General features: G+C 38.8%; 2 protein-coding genes across 7 annotated transcripts; both read left to right on the top strand.

Moving 5' to 3' along the window:
• Positions 1-10: 10 nt before the first annotated feature.
• ccr6a (chemokine (C-C motif) receptor 6a) lies at positions 11-3,309 on the top strand. The gene is made up of 2 exons (XM_084090921.1): positions 11-332; positions 1,669-3,309. The coding sequence occupies exon 2, from the start codon at positions 1,684-1,686 to the stop codon at positions 2,812-2,814; it is 1,131 nt and encodes a 376-aa protein (XP_083947047.1). The 5' UTR covers positions 11-332; positions 1,669-1,683; the 3' UTR covers positions 2,815-3,309.
• A 2,671-nt stretch (positions 3,310-5,980) lies between these two features.
• Positions 5,981-18,119, top strand: acbd3 (acyl-Coenzyme A binding domain containing 3). Of its 6 annotated transcripts, none has more exons than XM_084090775.1 (9): positions 5,981-6,299; positions 7,113-7,172; positions 7,294-7,435; positions 9,988-10,128; positions 10,363-10,521; positions 12,818-12,992; positions 13,923-14,109; positions 15,053-15,316; positions 16,165-18,119. In XM_084090775.1, the coding sequence occupies exons 1-9, from the start codon at positions 6,044-6,046 to the stop codon at positions 16,377-16,379; spliced, it is 1,599 nt and encodes a 532-aa protein (XP_083946901.1). In that variant the 5' UTR covers positions 5,981-6,043; the 3' UTR covers positions 16,380-18,119. The 6 variants fall into 6 exon arrangements, with proteins under 6 accessions (XP_083946901.1, XP_083946900.1, XP_083946899.1 ...); XM_084090774.1 differs by having other exon boundaries at positions 15,050-15,316; XM_084090773.1 differs by having other exon boundaries at positions 5,982-6,299; positions 15,032-15,316.
• Positions 18,120-18,550: the final 431 nt, after the last annotated feature.

Raw genomic sequence — 18,550 nt, 5'->3', positions numbered from 1 at the left:
TAAAGTCTGAGAGTGCCGTAGAATTGGCACTGAAATAAGACTGTGCATAAAACATTGAAAGCAAATGTGTGTTGGATGGCTCTTTTTGAAACCATAATCTTTAGTACTACGCATGTATCAGACAGCTTTGATGGTCTGACATTCACACCTACACCAACATGTTCCTGTAAAGCAGCGGTGAAGCGCCGCCTTCCTGCTTACAGGTCAGATAATTGTCATTCTTAATATGTAGTGTTGCCCTGCCCAAGTTGTCTTTCCTCATCAGAAACCAGAAGGAACAGAAGTCTGAAAAGTCGATCTGCATTCCTTTAGACTTGTTGGTGTAGATACGGGTAAGTCACTTCTTTTTTTTGTTTGTTTCAGTCACATGCTAAATTTTTATTTGGAAATGCAAGTCAGTGCCTTTTTTGTTTTATTACGTACATATTTAATTATGCAGACTGGAGATTTATGTTAGTCTTGAGTTGTGGGCAACAAATTAGAATCAATTTATATTTAAATTGGAAGGTTTTAGTGTGCAGGATGTGTATTCAAGTGAGACACTTAACTTTATTGGGCCATTAGGGGAAAGAATTAAGTGCTTTTGTCGGAAAATATATATATAATTTAAATTTTTTTAAAAAAATGTGTCTTTTGAAATACTTTTTTCCACGCAATGATTAGATCTGCATAATTCTGTATGCCAGTAACTACTTAAGTCATGAACAACATTTAAAAAAAAAGACTTAAAATATTTTTATGCCTTAGTTCCTCTAAGTTTTTTTCCATGTGCACAAAGCTCTTTCTCTGTATGCGTTCTTGAATTAACATTGCACCTGTTAAACGACTATGACATGCAAACAAAAGATGCTTTTATGCTTATTGTTTGGATCTATAAGCGCAGGTTTTTTTTTAGCTTTTTATGTTTCCTGGAACCTGCGTGACATGACAGGTATCAGATGTCCGGCTTTCCGTGTTTGATGCTTGCTGTAAAACTTATGAATGCATGGAAAGTAGTAATTTGGTGCTACGCTTTTTCTAGACGAACATCCTCTCCAGGACTAATGGCCACTAAATAGGTTGTATGCACTGAATCTCTTGCTGTGTACGTGACCTGATTTTTATGCAGATAACCTCTTTCTGCAAAGATAAAATGTCAAACTACAAAGCCATGTTTGCACATGAGCTTTTTTGTGGTCTAGAGGGAATTGTTGGATTTAACATAATCTGTCATATAATTCACACTCGCATATTAAAATGTATATGACAGCGACAAAACGATGACAAATGCATTCTTAGAAAAACTATTTAAGAACAAAACTATTTGTTAATTTTTTGATATTTTAATATCATGTCACTCATATTCTAGTCTAATATTATTATTTGCCTTTTACTGACAGTAAGTGAAGTGGGAGAGAGAGAGAGGGGGGCAGGATTGATAAATACACTCATGCGGGGACTCAAACTCGTCCCCGAACGGCGCTACATGTCTGATCGCTGCTATCAGCTTAGACGTCCACTATTTTTATTAAGCCATTAAACAAACATCTTATTCAGTTATATTCAAAAATCTGGTTGAATATGCCATCTTTAAACTTAGTTCCACTTTAGATTTCAATCAAGTGGTTTTATCTTGATTTACGTGAGCTCAGTTTCGACTGATGTTCTTATTCTTTTCTTTCCTAACAGTCTCAAAAGATAAAAATGGATTATCTTTCCAGCTATGAAGACAACGACACTGATTATTCACACATCTATGATGAGATCGTGGAGCCGTGTTCGACAGAGCGCAGTGTCAACATTGAGAACTTCCTCCAGTTGTTTATTCACCCCATCATTTGTTTAGCTGGTTTCATCGGCAACACCCTCGTGATCCTGACGTATGCCTTCTACAAGCGAACCAAGTCCATGACTGACGTGTACCTGCTGAACGTGGCCATCGCTGACATCCTGTTTGTGGTGGCCCTGCCTTTGATTATCTACAGCGAGCAGTACGGGTGGACCATGGGGAACTTGTCCTGCAAGCTGCTGCGTGGTATCTACAGTGTGAACCTGTACAGCGGCATTCTGCTCCTGGCTTGCATCAGTGGAGACCGCTACCTTGCCATCGTGCAAGCCCGCCGCTCTTACCGGCTGCGTTCGAGCACTCTGCTTTACAGCCACCTGGTCTGTGCGGCCGTCTGGATTCTGGCCTTGCTCCTCTCCCTTCCCACCTTTGTGTTTTATGAGCGTTACCTACCTGGCCCAAGCGAAACCAGCATTGTGAACAGCACAGACAGCGACGACATGCAGTACGTGTGCTTCTTCTGGTTTAAGTCGAACGAGACGGCACGTGCGATGAAAACCGTGGTGCCCAGCTCTCAGGTGGCGGTAGGTTTCTTCTTGCCGCTGCTGATCATGGGATTCTGTTACTCCAGCGTCATCGTCACTCTCCTTCGGGCCAAGAACTTTCAGAGACACAAGGCAGTGCGTGTGGTCCTCACCGTGGTCTTCGTGTTTGTGGTCTGCCATATGCCTTACAATATAGCGCTGTTGTATTACACCATCAACATGTTTGAACAGCAGGAATGCAGCCACGATGAGGCCGTCTCATTGACCATGGCCATCACGAGAAGCCTGGCGTACCTGCACTCTTGTCTCAACCCCCTGCTGTACGCCTTCATTGGAGTGAATTTCAGAAACCACTTCCGTAAGATCCTACGGGACATCTGGTGCTTGGGGAAGAACTACATGTCAGCGAGGCGGTCCTCACGCGTCACCACTGAAATGTACATTTCCACACGGCGCTCTATGGACGGCTCGACCAATGACAATGGCACTTCGTTTACCATGTGATCGGGTGCTGATTAAGGGCGGCGTACCCAGCATTGTTAACTGACAGACTGATTAGCATCAGTCAGAAATGATCATCATGTTGTTCCAAACCTGTATGACTTTGTCTTTTGTGTTCATGTTTTGACTGGAACATGATGGTGAGTAGGAAATGATGACAGCATTTTTCAAGGAATGTATTTTTCCTTTTGTTTTTGATTTTGAGAAATTCTACCAATTACAAGCAAAAGAGGGAAAAGTGACAACCACATACAAACCATTTCCAGATGAGATCAGTGTGGTCGTTCCTTCTTTGCAATGTGTAAAAATAGCAAAGTGTAAAAAGTATTTTTCAATTGAAGTGCACTATATGTAGTACTAATGCAGAATATTTTTATTTTTCTATTTGTACTGTACTATTTACCTGTTGTACACATTGTCTTTGTACCTGAGATATAAACACTGTTTTATCTAAATAAATTAGGCAAAGAATTAAAATACAAATATAATGAAGGGTGACATTCTGAGATGAGAACAAGTGCTTCTTTTATAATTCACCAAGTCCATCTCTGTAACAAATAGATCGAATGAGTCAACAACAACTTTTTATAGTTTGTCTCTGCTGCAATAATGCATGAATATTATTTCTGATCTGGTTAACATTTAACATTTTTTTGAAACTCACATAGGTTTGGGTGTTATTGTTTCTACTAGAAGTCAAGCACACAAAAGACTTGCACATTATGCCATGACTTTTGAGACGTTACCTTGTGTTTTTTTTACCTGGATACACCTTCGCATACCCATTTGCATTACTGTCCTCTACAAAAATTAGTCCCCCGCCGGTTACAGGTTAATATTTTCTTCATGTATTTCCACATTGTTTTCCTCTCTTTTCTCCAATTTTAAAGTTACAGATAGTGTTGATTGTCTATTTCGCACAAGCTCAAAATTGCAGGTTGATGTTTGATCTTCACGTTTTTGCTTCTTTTACCCAAGCTTAGGGTTACAGGTTAACATATTCTTTTCCCCAAAAAAATCAAGCTTACAGGTTAACTGCTTTGCTTCAGAACGAACTTCTCCATTACGGAAAGAACACAGAAGTTCTTTTATTTGTTTTGTCGTGAACCAAAGCTCACTTCTACAATCTATATTTCTAGAAGTTATTGAATAACACCTTTCCACCATTTAGTCCTAATTTGTGTCTGTGTGATTTCTAGACACAGCTCTTACTGTCCTTCACAGAAAAAGAAGCTTTGGTGCTGCATGAGGGTAAGTAAATGATGACTGAATTATTATTATTATTATTATTATTTTAGGTGAACCATCCCAAAAAATGAGTTAGGATCCTGTGATCAGCAAAATGTTTTCTGTGTAACACTGTCCTTGTTAAATTGAGAGACTGTAGTGTGTTTTCTAGTCTATCTTCATTTGAGTGCTGAGTAAAAGCATCCCCTGTTGCCCCCTATTGATGTTGAACATAAGAGCACAGAGAGCTCCAATATAATCGCCGCTCAAAACTAGACATAACAGAGACAAACATAACCAAAATTTCAAGGAAGCTGCTATTTTATTAAAATAAAAATAAAAAATCCTATCGTGACAGATAGATAGCTGTTGCTATGCTCATAAATCAACATCTTTATTCTCAGTATGGGATTTCACAGCCCATTTTGGTTCGTAGGCAGGGGCTGGCTTGCAAAACTAAGTATTCAAAACAATGCATGAAGAGATGTATAGAGTGTGGGGAAATATAAAAAAATATTATAAATAAATTGCACAAAAAAAAAAAAATGTTTAGCCTATTACAACGCTTGTCGTAAAGATGGTTCTTGTGCTTATAGGACTGACTATGCTTACCGTTGAGTAACGTTAGTTCATATCTCTCTGTGATATTTTATACCCGGTCACGGTGCATTATAATTACATTTACACGGTAAATTAGTTTACATTTACATTATAAACATTATTCAAAGCGCAAAAAAATGACAAATGCGAACGAAAAATAAGCTATTCTTACATGTAGGCTAATCCACTTAAAACTGCAGATGAATAAAGCGTCGACTCATCAACTCAAACAGTTAACGTTAGCGTAAATGAATTATGAATCCTTGTTCTTGAGTCCAGACAGAGACAGTTGTACAAATAAGCTACTTTAACTAGGCGTTAGCATTCGCTACTTCACGGCGGTGAAGTTAGTTTAACGTTAGACATTCTTTATACCCATTAAACGTTTTCAGGTAAATGTTTTCAGGTTTTCAGCCATAGTAATGGGATGTTCGGATCATCTTACTGAATGGGATCTTTTAATCTCGTTCATCAAAATGAACGATTCTTTTTTCCAAGTAATTTCGTTCATTTCATCAGAATTAAAATGTTAAATGTTATTAGCCAAATTCCCCAGACAAATTGCGCACCTATCCCCCTCCCCAAGAAAAAAAACATGTATATATATATAAATAAAAAAAAATAAAAAAAATAGGCCTACCAAACAAACAAAAACATTGTTCATTCACATACTTTTTTGAAACTATTCTTATAAAAATAACCATAATACCTTAGATCCTACCAAAATACCACACACCCCTTCATAAATATATAATGTACCTCAGGCCTCCATTGTCATTGGACAGTTACTAGTAGTATGTTACATGATGTTCTTCTAAATCATTTATCATTTTATTTATTTATATTTTAAGTTATTTATTTATTTAATTAATTTTAAGTGTATTTAGTCGTCTCTTTAGTGCCTCAGACAGTCAAATATTAAATTACAAGTGTAGGCTACATCTTAAATGGTTCATTATTATTAGCCAAAGTATATTTATTTATTTGTTTGTTTGTTTAATGTTTATTTATTATGTTTATTTATTTATTTCCTCGTATTATAATGATATATATGTGGTTCTTTTTCCATTAACATATGTATATTGACAAAACAAAGTGTATATTCATAATATACAATTCCATACACTTTAACTGATTAAATATATGTGGTAGGCCTATACATTACGTTCTCGAACAGCTCTTTTCCCTTTACTTTTATGTAAAACACTACAATATTGTTAAGTCCCGTATAAAGCGAAACAATGTTTTTTGGACTGAGACCTTTTTATTTTATGTAATTCTTAATATTAATAAATGCAGAATTTTGAAGCTCTTGTAGTCGAACATTTCTACGTCATGCTGCCGGAAGTTCCGGCGGAGCAGGGCGGAAGTTGGTACGTGGCTGCTTCAGCTGACATTCTGCACGATGGCGACAGAGGTTCAGAGCGGCGACCTCAACAGTGCAAATTCAAGCCGGCTCGAAGTTTCTATCGACGGTTTGACTCTAAGCCCGGATTCCGAGGGCGAGCAGGAACAGGCCGAGACGCCCGCCGCCCGCTCGGCGGACCAGAGCGCTGACAACCCTGTGAGTGTCGATGGAGAGGAGGGCGAACCTCCCATCGAGAAGAAATGGGGCTTTGATTTAGTCGAGCTCTACGGGCTGGCGCTCAGGTTCTTTAAAGGTATTCTATAATATACACTAATATGGACATTGATTGAACACAAACATTCGTTAGCACGGTCGTCTCTGTGCTACAGATTGAATTCGCACATTTGTTTAGATCTAGTGAGGTCGTGGTTTTCTTATTAGGGTCCTTTTCATTCTTAGTATTTGGTTTGAACAAAAGTTCTGCTTACACAGGTCTTGTAGTTCACTTCTATCGCAGTGTTCAAGGGTTGAGGTCCTCTAGAGGAACTGCCCTAACCGGTGACAGCACCACTGTGTGTCTGTGTCATGTGCCTGACTGATGGCTTCAACTCATAAAGACTATGAAAGAAAGCATAAGTGCAAAAATAGACTACAAGTGCTGAACTTGGTTGATCTCTTTGTCAGTGAAGTGTGTTTGTTCAGCACTTTTAGCCCGTTTTGCAAGTCTACACCCATTTCTTGTCTGTGGGTTGATGATGAATGAAGTATGGATTGTGTCCATCAGCTGTATAGTCTAAGTGCTGCAACTCTCTAATTATGCACATTAATGTTCCCAATCAAGATGTTGCAGTTTCCAGCTGAGGACTAATGGCACTAATGTATCTTGCTCTTGACTTTCAAAGCATTCACAAAAAATTATTTTACACAATTTACAGAAAAATCATGATTTTGACATGATCTGTATCGACTTAGAAATGTGCATTAGCTGACATTCTAAACTGGGGTTCGTGTAAAGCTAATAATTAATTAGATCGTAAAAAATGTAAAACTCAATTAAATCATTTAGTGTAAAAGCAATCAAGATGAAACACTTGCAGGTAAACATCAAATATATTATTTTTTTTAGCAAATCATGTGACCAACAACCGACATCAGAGAACAGTGAACATGCAAATGAGTACTTCAAGTAAATATTTTTTTTTTATCTAAGGCATTCCGCTGTCAAAAAAGTTTGGAAATCCCTGTTCTAATGTAATGAGAACCATTTGCACTTTTAAAGCCACATATTTTAATGTCTTTTTCCTCAGAGAAAGATGGGAAAGCCTTCCACCCGACCTATGAGGATAAGCTTCGTCTGGTGGCCCTCCACAAGCAGGTGTTGCAGGGCCCTTACAACCCAGACGCTTCCCCTGAGGTGGGCTTCTTCGATGTGCTGGGAAATGACCGCAGGTAAGAATGATGATTTGAACTAGGGGTGGGCGATATAGCCTCAAAATTATATCACGATATTTCAAGAATATTTGCGATAATGATATTTATGACGATATAAAAAAAATGTAGACAATTTTTTTATTACATTTATCTCACCTAAATGTTTGCTCACTCATTGTGTTTTTACAATTGGGTAATTTTGTTTTTAAGCGTTTACACAACACAAGGAATCTTTGAATTAAATTGAAAAAAGTAGCAAAAAATATATACAAAATAATAAAGATACAAATAAAGAGAAAAGTTTTTGGGTAGGTCTAACACTATTCAGAAATACTACAGAAACTGAATAAGGTAATCAAATGTAAAATAACACTAGTCCTGAGTCCTGACTAAATTAAATACATAGGCTATTAATTCTGATTCCTTACAATGAAAGCTATCTTTTGTTGTTTTGATGACAACATTAATGACAGACACATAGCTGCTGTCACTTTTAGAGCTAGTGCCCGGATCCATTACTGTTTTACTGTCTGTCACACTGTTACACGCGTTTTATGCTTAATTCAGACATAACCGACTGTTTACGAATATAGGTTACTAACCATGACCGGAATTTTTACACAATTTTGCGTGTTTTTCCCCCCCGTTAAAGCGATATAATCCGCGAAAAAGAACTTTTGTTACTCGCGAGCTGTTTGTGAGACGGCTTTAACGCTACTGTATGTATGCACGCAGAGTAAACATCTCTCAGAACGCGCGAAAGTACCGAATAGCTTAAAATCGCAAATGTTTAAACTGATAAGACTTAAAAGAAGTGAAAATGATAAACTTTAGTTACGATGCAAGTGACAAAAGACAATTCCGTCATGTCCTGACTGCTAAACACAAGAGTGTGGTATCGACGATTGACTTGTGCAACCCATTTTGAGAGCGAGAGAGAGAAGACGCGGCACCGCTGAACACTCACGCGGTTGGTAAAATCAATGTTTGCGGGGGAATTTCCCGCATTATAAGTGGTAGACCTTCGGGAATTATTAAAATACTATTGAAGTAGCTCCTTTTTAGGTACTAAATCGTCATTGGAGGCTGACTTGCTGCTCTCGCGCTCAGACAGGTGTTGTTGTTGTGCGTGCTAGGGAACGTAATGCGCCATACGTCATTGTGTCGCTATATCAGTGATATCGCGATATGACACTTTTTTTATCATGTAAAAATTTATACCGGTATTATCGTGGACGGTATGATATGGCACACCTCTAATTTGAACTATTTAGCACTTTGAGTCTCTTTTCTGGTTTGTTTTGGATGAACTAGAGTGTTGGACACAGAAATTTTGACGATGGGTCCTGTCTCGACTTTTTGACTCGTTTAGAATCGACTGTGCGACTCACCGAGTGGTTAGTGGTGTTCGTTGATGATTAAAAACAAATATATCGGCTCAATGTATGATTTCAATCCGTGTTATTTGCTATAGTGGAACTATTTTTTCAGATACCTCACAACCGCGTATAAACTTCCGCTCGATATTTGAGTCTGAAGCGCAGTGATATCAACGAGCAATGAGTCCTCCAACAGAAATCAATGGGATTTTACAAAATGCCAAATAAAACACGACAGAAACTGTATTTCGCTACGCTACTTGTTTTGGAACATCAACGAACACCACTAACCACTTGGTGAGTTGCACAGTTGTGAAAACGAACGTTATGCCTGGTTCAGATTACACGATTTTTTTTGTCTGTTACGATAGTCACTGTGTCAGATTACACGATTTTGACTCCTAAAAATCTTGTCATGTCGTGGACAAGAAACATGTCAGACTACACGTTGTTTTCCGACCAGTCATCGCGAGCCGTCTCACATACTCATTCACTCGCACATACACACGCTCACTCACATAGCCTACACGCACTCACACACTCACTTTCTCTCTCTCTCACACACACACTCACTCACTCACTCACACTCTCTCTCTCTCTATCTCTCTCTCACACACACACACACATGCTCTCTCACTCACACACTCACTCTCGCGCACACACACAGTCACACACACTCGCTCGCTCACTCACTCGCGAACACACACTCTCACTCATTCTCCCTCACTCACTCACTCGCGAACACACACTCTCACTCATTCTCCCTCACTCACTCACTCGCGCGCCGTCGTCGTGGAGGACCGTTAAAAAATTAAACATGCTAGTCTTTCTGTCGTGATGTCGTGAGGCATCGCAGACGCAACGTAGGTTGTCGCCCACTATGACACACTATACGAGATGAAACGATCGAATCTTGCGTCCCGACGCCCATTGTCGTTTGCGAATCCCCACGACACCCTACGTCAAACATATCGTGCCAAAATCAGGCAGACGTTGTTTCTAAACGAGTCAAAAAGTCGAGACAGGACCCATCGTCAAAATTTCTGTGTCCACCTACTCTAGTTCATCCAAAACAAACCAGAAAAGAGACTCCAAGTGCTAAATACTGGAATTATCCTTTAATGTGCCTCCCTGCTGTTAGTCACATTAGCATTTTTAATGAACATGCTTTATTTTAAATCAATTTTTCAGAAGAGAATGGGCATCTCTGGGCAACATGGAGAAGGACGAGGCCATGCTTGAGTTTGTAAAGCTGTTGAATAAATGTTGCAATTTATTTGCACCTTTCGTCGCATCGCACAAGATTGAAAAGGAGGAGCAAGAGAGAAAGAGGTCAGACTTGCAGATAAAGATAATTGATTTTCTTTCTTTATCTTTTTGCTGTCACACACTTTTGTTTTTGGACTTGTTTTTGGAGATATAGGCTTCTCTCAGAGAGATCCACAAAAAGTGATTGGTCTCCAATAAAGAATTGATCACCCTAAACAACACGTTTAAAACCTGAACACTCTGTAACCTCACGGATGTCTCTCACAGTGTGTATGTTGTCTTGTTTTTGCTGAGAAGGCAGGAGGAAGAGGAGCAGCGGCGCAGAGAGGAAGAAGAGCGTGAGCGACTGCGGCAAGAGGAGGAGAGGCGCAGGCGTGAGGAAGAAGAGAGGCTGAGGAGAGAAGAAGAGGAAAGAAGACAAGTTGAGGAAGAACGACTCCGTGTAGAGCAGCAGAAGTGAGTCACACCGGTTTAATTATTCCAGAACTGAACTAAAACGCCATAGTACTGTACACCATAGATATCATATATAAAGGCTAGATGTCTCGTGCGCGCTGCTGGCCAATGGAGATCGACGTCCGCACACGGCGGCCATCTTGCCACAGTGGACTCGCTCACTCGTTTAATGGTGCATATACTTTTAAATAACCATAACTTGCTCAATTTTCTACCGATTTTCAAACGGTTTGGTTTGTTATAAACGTCAGAGATGTACCGTATTTTCCGGACTATAAGTCGCTCCGGAGTATAAGTCGCATCAGTCAAAAAATGCGTCATGAAGAGGAAAAAAACATATATAAGTCGCACTGGAGTATAAGTCGCATTTATTTAGAAATTTATTTCACAAAATCCAAGACCAAGAACAGACATTTAATCTGGAAAGGCAAGTTATTTAACTACACAGTAGCACACAGAACAACAGGCTGAGTAGGTGTCCGGTATGTTAACGCAACACATTAACAGTTATTCAGCTACACAATAGCATAAAGAACATATACCTGGGAGGCTGAATAGGCTAAATTAACATAAGCCAGGGAGTCCAACAAGCAAGTTACCAGTAAACAAGTTCACCACCTCCCGCGATCTCATTCCACATCACTGAATCCATTGAATTTTCTTCATGGTGTCGCTTCTGAATAACTCCGCCAACTAGAGCGCCCTCTCGCGGCTGTAGACGGTAATGTTTTCTCTTGGTTCATCTCAGTCTGAATTAATTTTGATATATAAGTCGCACCTGAATATAAGTCGCAGGACCAGCCAAACTATGAAAAAAAGTGCGACTTATAGTCCGGAAAATACGGTAGTTATGACACTACATACATACACTGCATACATATGAATAATTATAACATACATGTTCAAGCATTCGGAATTATAGCCACGTTAATAACGTTTGTAAGAAACCAAACCGTTTGTAAATCCGTCAATATTTCAGCGAGATATGAGGATTTGTGTGCATGCTGATCACTCACCTAATGCACAGCTTCACTGCGGTAAGATGGCCGAACGGTGATGCCAGAAGTGACTGCGCCATAAGACATCTAGTGTTTATATATGATATCTATGCTGTACACTACCCCACTTTTGCCAGGAGTTTTCCCCCGATTCGCAGTCTGGAGGAGTTGCGGTGGGCAAGTCATGTGATCGGCGTGCGGCTGAACATCACTAACACCGACTATCGCAGCAAGCCCACTTTAACTATGATTCCATTCAGTCTGAGAATATCAAACATGTTTTGATATTTTAAGATGATTTTGGAATATTGTTTTCATTTCTCATGCGTTTCTTAGTAGCGAGGCGTGTGTTGAGTTGCATGAGTTTGTTGTGTTTGGAATGATTTGAAAGTCTGGTAGTGTGTGATCCTCAGTTGTTTAGTGTATGATGCCCAGTTTTTCTCAGTAACCATTTACAAAGTCGGCAAGTGTATGATGCCTGATGTTTTTAGTCATGTCGTTTATTCCAGCCTTTAGAGCAGGGATGGGCAACTTCGGTCCTGGAGGGCCACTGTCCTGCAGAGTTTAGGTCCAACCCTGGCAAAAACTCTTTTCTAGTAATCCTGAAAACATTGATTATCTTGTTCAGGTGTGTTTAATTAGAGTTGGAGCTAAACTCTGCAGGACAGTGGCCCTCCAGGACTGAAGTTGCCCATCCCTGCTTTAGAGTAAAGCCCAGTTTTGCCATTGGTATTTTCTCTTTGATACTAAATCGATACCATGATAGGCAACAAATAAATGGTCTTGGGCATCATGTTTAGGAAGGGCATTACTGAAAAGAGTGAAAATCAGTCACCAATGAGTGAGTCACCAATCTCGTTTATACAAAACCAGATTTATTTATTAATTTATTTCAGATGATGATGATATTTTGATGTGCTCTTAATGGTAAATATGTACATTCCTAATGCCAATAGTCAATGAGGGAGCATGGCATCCCTATGGCATTTAGTTGTTGGTGTAGTCTGACAGATACAATTAATTTACTAGGACTGTCAACACCACTTTTAGTAATTCAAAAAGAATCCGCTAACTCATGACTGATGAAAAGGCGAGAAAGTCTTTAGCACCAGCTTCTTGGTAGGATCACAAGTTTAGGCTTCTTGGTAGGACATTTACATGATTTAAAATAAAAATAGATTTAAATGGGGTGAAAAACTTTTGTGGGACTTTTTTAGTACCGCTGTGCTATGTGACCCTAGTGAGGTGCCACATACTTTATTGTGCGCATTTTTTTCTCACTTTCTCTGGTGTGTTAGGCAGCAGATCATGGCTGCGCTCAATGCGCAGACAGCGGTGCAGTTCCAGCAGTATGCAGCGCAGCAGTACCCCGACAGTCCCGAGCAGCAGCTCATCCTCATCCGGCAGCTGCAGGAGCAGCACTATCAGCAGTACATGCAGCAGCTGTATCAGGTGCAGCTCGCTCAGCAGCAGGTGACGTCCCAGCATTCATTCTCCCAGTCCCAGACATCACACTGCTTTTGTGATCCATGATTACGTTTTCAAAATCTACACTACCGTTCAAAAGTTTATGGTTAGTAAAAAAAAAAGAAAAAAGGTACGGTAAATACACAGTGTAACAAAAGATTTCTGTTTAAAATAAATGGTGTTCTTTTTAACTTTCTATTCATCAACAAATCGTGAATTTTTTTTATCATGTTTTCCACAAAAATATTAATTAGCACAACTGTTTTCAACATGTAATAACAAGAAATGTTTCTTAAACACCAAATCAGCATATTAGAATGATTTCTGAAGGATCATGTGACTGATGGCTGAAGTAATGACTGCTGAAAATCTGTTTTGCCACAGGAATAAAGTACATTTTAAAATATATATTCAAATAGAAAACATTTGTTTTTAAATATTCAAATTTAAAACAATTGTTTTAAATTGTAATACTATTTTACAGTATTACTGGATTTTACCGTTTTTTTTTTTGTTTTTTTGTTTTTTTTTTATCAAATGAATGCAGCCTTGGTGAGCATTGGCTTCTTTCTGATCCCAAACTTTTGAGTGGTAGTGTGTATGTGCTGATTTTCATTCAATGTGAAAAGTTTTAAAAATCGATAAGCCTGTTTATTTTGCTGTGCACTACAATGTAATTAGTTGCATTTTATTCACATTCAGAACAGACCTGCAATCCACCAGTTAAAAACGACTGGTATAAAGAACAAAATTGCAGTGGTAGCATTTGTTTTGCAGGTGTACAGTTATCATGGTATACTGTTTAATGTGTTTTGCACACCTGTCACTGCAAGCTTAACAGGTTTTATTGTCATGTGATAGACTTTGACTCACTGATGCAATTTATCTTGGATTCTGTTGTCTCGTACCAATGTCATATTGCTCTGTTTTCTTCAGGCTGCTTTGCAGAAACAACAGGAGGATGCTATAGTGCTGTCTACATTAGAGGCCAGTGAGGTGTCAGTGCCTTTTGCTGGAGAGGAGGTTCCCACACTGAATGGACAGGCTGAATCCACTGCTGACAGCTTAGAGCGAGAGCCAGACCTGGAGCCTGCAGACGAGGTCACTGAGAATGGACCCACTGGTGAGTTGTTTATTTGCACGATATATCGGCCACCATATTGGTATCGGCTGATATATGTTCATTTGATATATTAAAGCAGATAAATAATGGATTATTTCCTTCAGCTTGTTCACCATGATGGTTTTGAGTTGCTTGAAATATGATTGGAATCACTTTAAAAAGAAAAATACAGTTAAGTGCAACATGTGCATATAGGCTACATACAATTATAATGAGAACATCATTATAATTGTGTGCTTGGGACATGGACTTTTGTTTTTTAATCAGGCTCTCAAAAATTATATAAAAATTTGGATTTAGATTTATCGGCCAATATATCGGTTATCTGCTTTCAAATATAAAGAATTATCGGTATCGGCCAAAATGTTCAAATCGCTGTTAATGTCAACTTGGATTTACCTTTTTAATGTGTGTATTGTGAATCATTCATCAATTTGCATCATTTTAGAAAATATCTATGTAATAATTACGAAGCAGTCAATTACCAATGGATAAAATGCCTAACATTTTTGTCATGCTGAATATCCAGTTTTACTTGTGAATATCCGGTTATGGAAGCAAATGAGTTTCAAATGCTGTTAAGAATTATGGTTAATTATGAGGAATTTGTGAACTTGGGTCTGAAATTCACTTTTCATGCTGTTTCATAATTTGATGCATTTCAATTTAAAATAGGGCTGGGTTGAAATTTTAACAATAAATTCATTTTATTGTTTATCTTAACTGTACCTGATATATCCAAATGAATCAATATTAAATTGAATCAAGATTGAAATTGATTCGAATCCCAAGCTTGTGAATTGAAATCAAATCATGAAGTTGACACACTGGCACGTCATCTGTGTCAATATATCCAGCCCTAATTTAAAATACACATAAAACCATCCATTATTTACCCATATCCCATATTCCTGGTTCTCAGACTCTCCCCCTGTAATAGCAGCCCCCTCAATGTGGACCCGGCCACAGATAAAAGACTTTAAAGAGAAGATCCGTCAGGATGTGGACTCTGTGATCACGGTGGGCCGGGGGGAAGTGGTGACCGTCCGGGTCCCCACCCATGAGGAGGGCTCCTATCTCTTCTGGGAGTTTGCCACCGACTACTACGACGTTGGCTTTGGAGTCTTCTTTGAATGGACTGACTCTACTAACGCGGCGGTCAGCGTGCACGTCAGCGAGTCTAGTGACGAAGATGAGGATGAAGAAGGTGAGGAACGTACGCATATGTCTGTAGCATAATGGTTATCGGCCGATATTTAATTGCGCTCATTTCTTTATTTAGATTACCTAAATTACCCATCTAATGCTCTCTTGAAGTATTTATTTAAAACGGCAATAATTTAAATGTATCTTTAGCAAATCTCTAAATTAATATTCATTATGCAACGTGTTCCAGTTACACTCCATTTTCACATTTGAATAATTGCCAACATTTTTGTGGACCGATTATTACAACAGTTCACGCTTTTATGTAGATTTGTAATAAGAAGAGTCTGTAAACCTGTTATCATAGAAACTTAGAGGACTTTCTGCCAAAATAAAAGCTCAAAGCTTTAACCTTTGCAAGTGAAGAAATTAAGTCAAATTAACCCCTATAATGGGTGTTCACATTATTTTGTCCAACCCCCCTTATTTCTTATTTATGTAAGACATAGAATCTTATTTCTTTTGGCAAAATTGTATATAATTTTAATATCAGCTTATTGGTATCAGCCATAATTTTAGTATTGGTGCATTTTTTAACTCTTGAAATCAAAAGTCTCCTTCTTTATATGAAGGCCTAGATTGTTTGTTTTGTGATTCTGTTACATTTTCTGGTTGCACTTTTTTACAGTACGTGTAATTACAGTGTACTAACCTAAGAAAGTACTGGTTAATATAAGGTAACTACATGGGTTAAGGTTAGTTTTAGGTGTAGGCTCATGTTTAGTACCTAGTTATTACCCAGTTATTGTAATTGCTATAATAAGTACAGAGTATATACATGCGGAACAGGACTGTAAAATAAAGTGCTGCCCATTTTCTGTAAATGAAGTCCTGCTCTCTTTCTCTCAGGGGAAGGGCAGTCTGAGGAAGAGAAAGCCAAGAAGGAGGCTGGGAAACCCCAGGTGGATGAGATAGTGCCGGTGTACCGGCGGGACTGTCATGAGGAGGTGTACGCCGGGAGTCACCAGTATCCCGGCCGTGGTATATACTTGCTCAAGTTCGACAACTCCTACTCGCTCTGGAGGTCTAAAACCGTCTACTACAGAGTATACTACACCAGATAAGCCTGGAGTCAAGACTGTGGGACAGGAATATGTGCGTGTATGTTAAGAGATAGTTGGAAAAGAAAGATCGATCAAAACAAGGAAATGTCTACTACTGGGAGAGGGACAAAGAGATTTAATATTGAGTGTGTGTGTGTGCGTGTTTCGATGTGTATGCAAACTTTATGACTGTGTCCGTCATGCTGTTTGAGTCCAGGAAGAATGGGCCATGTACATGGCTCCTCTGTTTTGCACTCTTAAAGATATACTCTAGGAATTTGTGCTTGATGTCACTGTCCTCTATACCCAATGTGACTAATTTCAGCCTCTGTCTTCTAATTTCATCCAAAGAGGTGCAGGATAAATGTGTGTATCCCAATTAAAACGGCCTACAAACGTCATGTTTAGGTAATAAACAATGGAGCAAACGCCTTTCTCTTGGAGAACTTCCTTATTTAGGTCAACACTGAGTAAATCAAGCAGTAGCGTGTGTCTATACTCGTGTTTCTCCCCCTATCGGCACACAGGACCCGAGTGCGAGATAAAACGAACGGACAGGACTTTTCTAACGATGCAAAGATGAATCTGAAGGCCTTTACGAAAGAAGATTTTGCAGCATTTTCTAAACCGGATGGATTGTGTCTAAAACATTTAATATTTATTAATCTCTGTGGTAGAGTAGGGTCATGTATGTGTCTGTAAGTTCTCTAACATTTATCTCATCTCTCCATCATTCGCTTCTTTGCTTCCACAGAGCCCCAGATTTATTGTGTTCTTTCTTTTGTATTTTTTTCCTCTTTATCATCAATGTGAGATTTATCAGTGTTCTTTTAATGTGGCACAGCTACTAGTAGTTCAAAATATTCTTGCCTTTCAGTTTGGTCATTTCTTTGTTTTATGCATGTAGTTACAGACAGCCATGTCGGAACTTAAAACTTAATGTGTATTGATTTAAATTTCTACTTGTCACACTTATACTTTGTTCTCTATGACAGAAAATAACAAGCATCTCTCATTGTCCTTTCTAATAATAATGAAGTGTTTGTATAGCTGATGAGACTAACCGTCAGAAGCAGCATTGCTGATTAACATTTAGTGTTATTTATTCGACTGTTCAGTGCATTGAAGATTGCTGAGAATTTGCAGACTTTTTTTTGCTTCAAATATCTGCTCTAGCCACTCTAAATTCGTAACTGACTGCGTTGGCGAGTGAAATGTTTTCGCTTTCATGATTGTATGTCAAAGATGCCTGTGTAATGCAGGTCACTGCTGTGATCAAACATCATATATACAGATACAGATGCTGTTACACTGTTTTCACACGATGAATAAAGGAGGTGCAGTGTGTTCGAGTGTGAAGAGCTGTGATGATTCAGTGTTCATTGGTAACGTCATGCTAAAGCTGTCCAAAGACTACATTGTCACATGTACAGTCGATCGGTTACAATAGTTCCTGTGTTTATCCTTTCCTTGTATTTTTCTTTTTCACTTTTTTAATGCTGACTTCAGGCCTTTGTATAGTGAAATGTAACATTTGGGCATGGTATTCAAAGTACTGCTTTTGGGGAAAAGACCACGAGCAATAGGGTTATTGATATACAAGATTGTCTTCATATTTAAAGTGGAACCTCCAGGGATTTTCTGACCATAAAGGCATGAAGAAGTGTTTTTGTATCGGTTCTGCTAGCGTGATCTGATCTGTATGCATTCGAGGATGAGTGTCCTGAAGCGTATCTTTGATTAAACTTGTGTTCCTCTGTATGAACTGCCTGGTTCTTTTCTGATGCCTGTCTATTCATGTGCATTGTTTACATACTCGTACGGTGTGTTGCAGAATACCCATTCACTGATTCTTGAGAGATTGAGCAAAACATGTTATACAAATTTATCTGCTTTTTTTTCTTTTTTTTTCTCAAATAGAGCAAAATAGATTATTGCTAGAATATTTTAAAAGGGTCCTTGATTATGATTTCACTTTCACTCAGTTAATATGTAACGTTGCTGTTTGAGCATAAACGACATCTGAAAAGTTACGATGCAAAGGGAGATGTTACAACCAATGTTTGCAGATGAGCATCTCTGAACACACAACACGACGAAACTTGAAGATCACAAGAAGACCACACCGGGTGCCACTCCTGTCAGCTAAGAACAGAGAACTCAGGCTACAATTCACACAGGCTCACCAAAAT

This window comes from Abramis brama (assembly GCF_963993115.1).
Source record: "Abramis brama genome assembly, chromosome: 18".
Taxonomy (NCBI): Eukaryota; Metazoa; Chordata; class Actinopteri; order Cypriniformes; family Leuciscidae; genus Abramis; species Abramis brama.
This window is presented reverse-complemented; position numbering and strand designations above follow the sequence as displayed.

Coding starts and splice junctions, on each gene's coding strand:
- acbd3 (XM_084090773.1), top strand. CDS start 6,044: ATGGCGACAGAGGTTCAGAGCGGCGACCTCAACAGTGCAAATTCAAGC. Junction 7,173..7,293: donor CATGCAAATGAGTACTTCAA/GTAAATATTTTT, acceptor CTTTTTCCTCAG/AGAAAGATGGGAAAGCCTTC. Junction 10,129..10,362: donor GAGGAGCAAGAGAGAAAGAG/GTCAGACTTGCA, acceptor TTTGCTGAGAAG/GCAGGAGGAAGAGGAGCAGC.
- ccr6a (XM_084090921.1), top strand. CDS start 1,684: ATGGATTATCTTTCCAGCTATGAAGACAACGACACTGATTATTCACAC.